The sequence below is a fragment of the Otolemur garnettii genome, unplaced genomic scaffold (genome assembly GCF_000181295.1).
Source record: "Otolemur garnettii isolate 467f Iridium unplaced genomic scaffold, OtoGar3 scaffold00165, whole genome shotgun sequence".
NCBI classification, from domain to species: domain Eukaryota; kingdom Metazoa; phylum Chordata; class Mammalia; order Primates; family Galagidae; genus Otolemur; species Otolemur garnettii.
Window position 1 is genome coordinate 3,949,470 of NW_003852560.1, and position 8,064 is coordinate 3,957,533.

The following is an 8,064-nucleotide window of genomic DNA, read 5'->3' on the forward strand; positions in this document are numbered from 1 at the left end:
ATTATTCTATACAATTATATAATTCAAGATTGTATAATTTTAATCTTGTCTCCGGGGTATGAGTTGGCATGCACCCCCCCACTTTTCTGTTGACAGAAGGGTTTCATAACTCTACCTGCATAGACATAAAACAATTATCAATTTATAGATTTGCTTTCAAAAGTCACAGTGAATGAAGGAGTGGAGAGAGGGAGGAGGGGAGTGGGGTTCAGGGTATATGGCACACTTCTTGGGAGCAAGACACAACTATGAAAGAGACTTTACCTAAAAAAAAAATCAAATAGTGTCACCTAGTTCTTTGTACCCTCAGTGAACCCAAAACAATTTTTAAAGAGTAAAAAAATAGAGTATAAAAAAAATAAAGAAAATCACAGTGAAAAGACTGCATTAATGGACACAGCTATGATTTAATAAAAATTTTTTTTAAATCACAGTTAAAAATAGGTTTGCAATTTCAGCCTCCAGTTGATTTCTGCTTTTCCCTCGGTGTTCTGCCTTTTGGTACACAGTACCAAATTAACTATTGGCTAAGCTATTAAATTCACTTCTTTCTTGCTAATTATAAATCTAATTCTTCAATTAAAATATAGGTTACTATCCAATAGACCAGGCACTACAACCCCCATAGTTTTATAGGCGTTCAGTAAATTACCTCACTTTTCTTGTAATCAGTAAATATTTCAGCTGAGAGCTTTTTCCTGGTTTGAGAATGAATCAATGAACCAGTAAATTATACCTGAGCAATCAACTATTCCTGACAAGAGTCAGGCTGTACATTGGCACAACACAAAGTGAGTATACACAAAATAGCAAATTTCAGTGCCACTGCTGTTTTCATTCAGCTCATACAAGGCCTAGATTTTGAAAAGTTTGGTGTTGAACTCACAAAAGGAAACTTTGCCAATTTACAAAGGGTCAAACGTAATGGATGAAAAATAAAAACTAAAGTGAGACATACCCAGTGCATGTGCTGTACAAGTCTTACGTTTGTGTGAGAGCAGTCAAGCTGCTCAGGTCAAGCCTTTATTCCAAGCCACTTTATTCCAGTGGCTTCTAAGGGAGCAATCCTAGGCAGCTCACCTTACCTCATTCTGAGTGTTCTCATCTATTAGGTGGAAATAAGACATCAAATAATAATTTCTAATAACTTATCAGCTATGTAATCATTTCATCATTTATAATAGATAATATGAATGAAGTGGAAGGAAAGTTGCTTTTGGATAAGTTACACTAAGAGTTTGAACCCCAGCTCTCTAACTCTCCTTTTACAAGTCACTGTGGTTGAAGTACTAGTTTCTTTTGAGACAGCATCTCACTATGTCACCCTCAGTAGAGTGCTGTAACATCACAGCTCACAGCAACCTCAAACTCTTGGGCTTAAGTGATTCTCTTGCCTCAGCCTCCCAAAAAGCTGAGACTACAGGGAATTACTAGTTTCTTTAACCCATAAAATGAAAACCTACATTGGAGGATTGTTGTAAAGGGATTAATCACAATGTAATTTCTAAAGTGTCCAGGAAAGGGTACCCAGAATATAAACAATTATGAACAATTGTTCCTTCCTCATTTCTGTTTTTTGTAAGATTAAATTCACTGATTCAACACATGAGACCAAGAAACAAGTTCTTGTACCCATGGAGCTTATACTTACAAAGGAGATCACTAACAAGCAAATGAATAGTCATAAAATAATTTAATGTCAGGTAGAGACAAGAGTTAAGAATAAAAGAAGGAGAGAGATGAAGGATCAAGGGGAATATATTATAGGGTAGTCAGAAATGACCTCTCTGATGAGGGGACATTGAGCCAATACCTGCATAAAGCTGGGAATGGGCATGCAGAAAATTCCAGGCAGGAAAGAGCAGCAAACACAAAATACCTACAGTAGAAAAGGGCTTGGTGAGCTCCAGGAAGAGCAAGGAGGCTGATGGGGTGGGTGGGAGGAAACTAGGGCAGAGGTTTAACCAGGCAGATCCAGAGGTCCAGGGAGAACATGGGAGGGTTTTGAAGTTCAGGCCAACTATGCTGGAAGCCATGGAGGGTCTGAGCAGAGGGAGGGCATGACTCATGCCCACTCAGAACCACAGAACCAGCCAGAACCACTCAGGCTGCCATGCTAGGAGTGAGAGGTTATTACTGCAGCCCAAGCAAAAGATGACAATGGCCTCTCCTAGGGCATTGCCTGTGGAAGTGTTGGGAAGAGGTCAGAATTTGGATCTAATTTAAAAGTAGAACTGACAAGGTTTTCTGCTAAGGAATGGAGAAAGGAGAAGGAAGGACTCCAAGGGTTTAAACCTGAACACTTGGGCAAATCACAGTACTGTGTACTCAGATGCAGAACACTGATGGAAAGCAGTTGTGTGAGGAGGAGGATGTGAAGCCATTCAGGATGCTCGGGTTGCGACGATTTTCATTCAAGTGAGATGTCAAGTGGCAGCTGGGTGTGTGAATCTGAAATTCAGAAAAAATGTCATGGCAAAGAAAAATACATAAGAGTCACCAGTGTGAAGAATGTATTTAAAGACATGATAGTAGCTGAGATCAAGGGAATGAATGGCTATCTGCAGACAGGAAGATGTAAAAGTGAACCTGAACTCTGGTGCATACCAACATTAGGAGATTGAGTAAAGGAGAGGAATTCAATACAGGAGAATTACAAAGGATGAATGAGCTGTAGGGTAGAAGGAAAATCAGGAGTCAAGTGAGACAAACAAGTCACAAAGGAAAAATACAATAGAAAAGAAACCACCATGTACAGTGCCACCCACGAGTTGCATGAGGAGGCAGCTTAGAATAGCCATTATGACTAGCAATATGGTATTTTTTGGTGGCCTGGCCAAGTGCCATTTCAGCAGACCACTGAAGATGAGATAGAGACAGAGGGGATTTAAGAGAGCAGGTGGAAAAGGTATGTGGCACACGGAGACGCCTCTTGAATTGTGTTATCAGTGTGGACACAGCAGTGGTATAGCATAGAGGTGCATAGGGGTGGGGAATTTGTGGCCTTCTAGGACCTTAATCAGTATGGCTCTTTGACTGAATCCAAATTTTACAGAGCAAATTCTTTTATTTTTATTACTACTTTCTTGTTCTTTTTATATTTTATTTTTAAAATGAATGTATCTAAAATACCAAAGAATAAAATAAGGTTCAATGAAATAATCCTCCCTGGTTGACCAGCACAGTTAGAACATTAGTAAACCATAACGGCCAAATTGATAGCTACCATGTTATGATTTAGTTCTAACATCCCCACCTGACTGGTGCCACTATTGCAGTAGGCTGGTTGGAGACAGTTTGTGAGGGTGGAGTACGCCAGTCTGTTACCAGCTTTGACAGCCGTGTACTGTGTTTCTGTATGAAGTGGAATTTGTGAACAGTTGCACAGCTTGGCAGTATTTGTAAGTTCTGTGTTCTTAACAGCCCAAAGACGACCAAGAGAATGCTGACAGAACAACAACGTTTTAAGGAAGGTTCGGAATTACAATATTATCTTCTTTCTGCTAAAGATGACCTGCTTGCTTTGTGATACTGCAATATCAACACCACAGAAATTCAATGCTCATCAGCATTCTAACCTCAAAAGAACCACAAATATTTTAAATTAGAGGGAAAAGCATGAAAGGTCATACTGCAGAAACTAAAAGATGAAAAGCAAAAGCAAAGACAATTCTTCCAATCAGCAATAAGACCTTGAAATAATGCCACTGAAGCAACTTATAAAGTAGGCTATGTACAAGGGGGGGAAGGAAAGCCATTCCGTTATGCACAAATTGTGAAAGAAATGCACTGTCAAAGGTGCAGGGTGTCTAGACCAGGACAACATTTCAAAGTACAACCAACTTCCTCTTTTAAAGAGAACCATAACTGATTAGGAGCATGAATTAGACTTCACCTTAACAGAACAACTCCATGCAATATTTCAAAAGGAAAATACATATTATTCAATTGCTCTGGGAAAATACATATTATTCAATCACTCTGGATGGATCAGCTGTTAATTACTCAGCACAAGTTTTATACTTTAGGTCATGACAGATTTTCTTTGCTATGAAGAGTTACTGGCTTTGGACATCTCACAGACCAAACACTGGATTGCATGTCTTTAACAGCTTTCAAGATCACTGTCCTGAAGTTGGACTGTATTTGGTTAATTTAGCGGGCATATGTACAGAAAGTGTACAGGAAAACATGAAGGACTTATTGCACTGACAAGAAAAGCAGTAACAGATCCAGATGTGCTCATTCCTTTTCAGTGTACCTTGCATCAGCAAAATCTCTGTTTTAAGTGATACTTTGCAACCAGCCATGAGTCTACTTAACTATAGTCATGCAAACGCATCAACATGGCGTCATCAGTTTCCTAACATGCTAAAGTTGAATGACGAAGTATTCAGGATAGATTTGCCTTATCTTTCTGAAGTGCCTTAGCTATCATAGGGACAGGTGTTTTATCTCTTTAAGAACAAATAGTTAAATTTTATGAAGAACAGAATCAGCAATGTGAATTATTGAAAGATAATATCTGCAAATATCTGTATCAGCATTTTTGCATGACAGTGTCAAATCAAAATGGCTTAAATATTTCTTTGAAAGGAATTTTAAGTCTATGTATGATAGGTGACAAAAACAAAAAGTATTTCCAAAAAAGCTATCTTTTTTCAAAATACTTCCTCAAAGGGAAATTTGGGATGAATATTTCCCCAGTCAGCAAACATCACTGATGAGATATGCAAATAGTCAGAAGAATAAGCAGCTGTTAGAGGACTGTTAATTGGAGAATACAATAAAAGGTTCACTAACGTGGAGACTCATGGCATCCCACTCAAATAGCTGGATAGAATTGATTGACGGTACTCACAACAGCTGACTTTTGTGGGTGAAGAAAAACAGAGTCTCTCTCCTGTCACTGGGACTGGAGTACAGAGGTGTGAACATAGTTCTCTGTGATCTCAAACTCATGGGCTCAAGAGATCCTCCTGCCTAAGCCTCCTAAAACGCAAGAATTATAGGCATGAGCCACAGCACCCCACTGAGAGTTGATGTTTTAAATAGGCCTTATAGGGAAGACCTCTGATAAGAAAACAATTGCCTAAAATAAGAATTAGCAAATCATAAGCTATGTAGGAGAAGTTTCCACAAAAAGTGTTCTTGATACGCTTAAGAAATAATAAGGAGATGTTATTACATGTTAATATACTGATGGGAATAATCCAGAAAAGATCCAATGAGGAGAAAAAGTTGGTGACTCAGGCAAGAGATGGGACAGGTGCATCTCCACCTAGGATTAGAGCAGAGGAGAAGGCCTCAGGGAGGAGCAAAGGTGGGGTTCCTGGGAGTCTGTCTCAATTCATGCTGGCAGGTTATCAAAGTTCCCTCCCTCCTGCATCTGTTTTCTCAGTGAAATACTACTGTGGAGCCGTGCCTTCACCACCATGTAACCAAACCGCACTTGAACTCCATGAGTGTGCACAAAAAGACTTTTTTAAAAGAATATTATGGCAATATGTGGTATGACAGGAGAGAAGGGAAAAAGGGAAGAAGGAAGAATGGCCAAGATGATTAAATGCACTACTCATGTGTAAGTAAGTTGGACGTGCTAACTTAAGCATTCTGAGAATGTTGGCAACACGTCTCCTCAAAGCACTTAGACACCAGGTAGAGAGAATGGGAGGTAACTGACTGTAACAGTGTAGCATACAACACAGAACCAGGAGGCAAAAGAGATCGGAGTGTGAGCGAGCACACAAGACGGAGTGTCGTCAGCATCAGTGCCATGCCTCTGTCCAGCTTTCATTTATTTTTTAATTGAAAAGCAAATTTATTTCAGGTTCATGTGAGGGTACAACAACCAGGTCAAAATATTTTATTTTGTTAGGTAGAGTCTCTCTTGTATCCCACGCACAAAAGTTGTGCCAAACACCCCACCCCATGCCCATTCAGTGAGAGCACCCCACCCTTCCCGCCCCCACATCACCCCTCCCCCAACTTGAATTGAGTTTTTCTCATATATGAGCATGTATTAGATCATCTACTGGCCTCATATTAGTACTCAGTACATTAGATAATTGTTTTTCCATTCTTGTGATACTTTACTAGGAAGAATGTGTTTCAGCTCCATCCAGGATATTACAAAAGATGTGAAGTCACCGTCTTTTTTATGGCTGAATAGTATTCTATGGTGTACATATACCACAGCTTGTTCATTTCTGAGTTGATGGGCATTTAGGCTGTTTGCCATTTTGGCGATTGTAAATCGAGCTGTGATAAACAATCTAATGCAAATGTCCTTATGATAAAGAATCTAGTTTTCTTTCTTCTCAGTAGATGCCTAGTAGTGAGATTGTGGAGTCAAATGGGAGGTCTAATATGAGTTCTTTGAGGATTCTCCATACTTCTTCCCAAAGAAGCTGTATTCATTTGCAGTCCCATCAGCAGTGTAAAAGTGTTCCCCTCTCTCCACGTCACGTCAGCATCTGCAGCTTTGGGACTTTGTGATATGTCTATCTTTTAAATATAACTAGCTTCTACAGAGCTAGTCATGATCTGCTATCCAATTTAGCTTCACTCAGGTTAATTCATCCCAATACAACTTAAGGCACATCAGGAAAGGCTGTTATAGCTGCCTAAAAAGATATATATATGTCCACAGGGTCTAAACATATATAGAGAGGACTAAAAAGACATGGACTCTGAACATCTTGGGGAAGGTGGCTAGAGGCCTCATCAGGACCAGCACTCCCAGTGCTTCCTGCTTACAGGTCTCCCGTCCTCAGACTAAATCTTCAAGGACAAGGGTCACCTTTAAGTCTTGCTACACTTGCATTATAGTCATCATCCCTGGCTTGTAATAGATTTTGAATAAATCTTTGATGAATGAAAAGATGAGGAGATACAAATAAAAAATCAAAATCAATAAAATTCTAGCTAAAGCACAAAGATAAAGAGAATAGCACTAACAGAATTTCTTAGGATTTGATGACATTTGGAGGCAGATGTTGGAGTGGAAAGAACTCTGAACTGGGGAGTCAAAACACATGAGTTAACATTTAAAGTCTCTCACTTTTTTATCTAGTAAAACTTGCAAAAATGCACTACATAGTGGGATTCAATTATCTCATTCTCTAAAACATTAAAAGCTACCCTTACCCCCCACCAATACCAAGTCTTTACCATAAAGATAAAATTAAACACATGAAAGCCCTTTGTAAACTGTGAATTAACCATATGATAGTTATTATTAACTCCCACATAACTAATAACTCTAATAACTTGCACCAGAGAGCAGGAACAAGGTGCATATGCAGTTTCAGCAACACAGCAAACAGGTATTAGTGAAACCAGATCATCCACAAGGATTTTGCACGGGATTGATATGACTTATGAAATGCAGATAGTGGCATTAAGCAAGATAAAGCTTAAAGGAAAATGTACAAAATCATTCACTCTGAGTATTATGAAAACCAAATTATTCTTTCCTCCCAAAAGTTGTCATCCAAATTTCATCTAGATGGAAGTCCTTTAAACTTGACTGATACCTGATATCAATCAAAGATGTTCAATTCAACAACTATTTAATCTCTAGACTAAAAAGTTGTCTAAGAGGACATTTAAGGTCTAGCCACATTTATATGTCTTTTAAAAATCCCCACTGAAATTCTTAGAAATTTCTCAGTGTTAAGGTCACGGCTCCATTTTTCTAACTCTCTGCATGAAAACTGGGTTCCTGAAAGGATCAATAAACTGTGGTATATGTACACCATGGAATACTATGTAGCCCTAAAAAAAGGAAGACTTTACCTCCTTCATGTTTACAGGGATGGAACTGGAAAATGTTCCTCTTAGCAAAGTATCACAGGAATGGAAGAAAAAGTATCCAATGTACACAGCCCTTCTATGAAACTGATATATACTTCTCAAATGAAAGAAACAACTTAATTCTAGCCCAAGAATATGGGGAGGGGGTGGGGAAGGGGAAGGGAGAAGGGCGGCTGGGTGGTGGGAGGGTGACCAAAAAGATCACCTATATTTCTGTCTAACAAGGGTACAAGTGAACTTTTCTAG

At 39.0% G+C, this 8,064-nt stretch overlaps 1 protein-coding gene across 1 annotated transcript in view; it reads right to left on the reverse strand.

Annotated features, from left to right (window-relative positions):
- RYR2 (ryanodine receptor 2) overlaps positions 1–3,445 on the reverse strand; it is a gene marked incomplete at its 5' end in the record, with an annotated part of 583,561 nt that extends 580,116 nt beyond the window's left edge. Inside the window, one exon of the mRNA XM_023519246.1 lies at positions 3,257–3,445. Coding sequence (XP_023375014.1) covers positions 3,257–3,445 — 189 coding nt within the window. The remainder of the gene's footprint in view (positions 1–3,256) is intronic.
- Between the last annotated feature and the right edge of the window lie 4,619 nt (positions 3,446–8,064).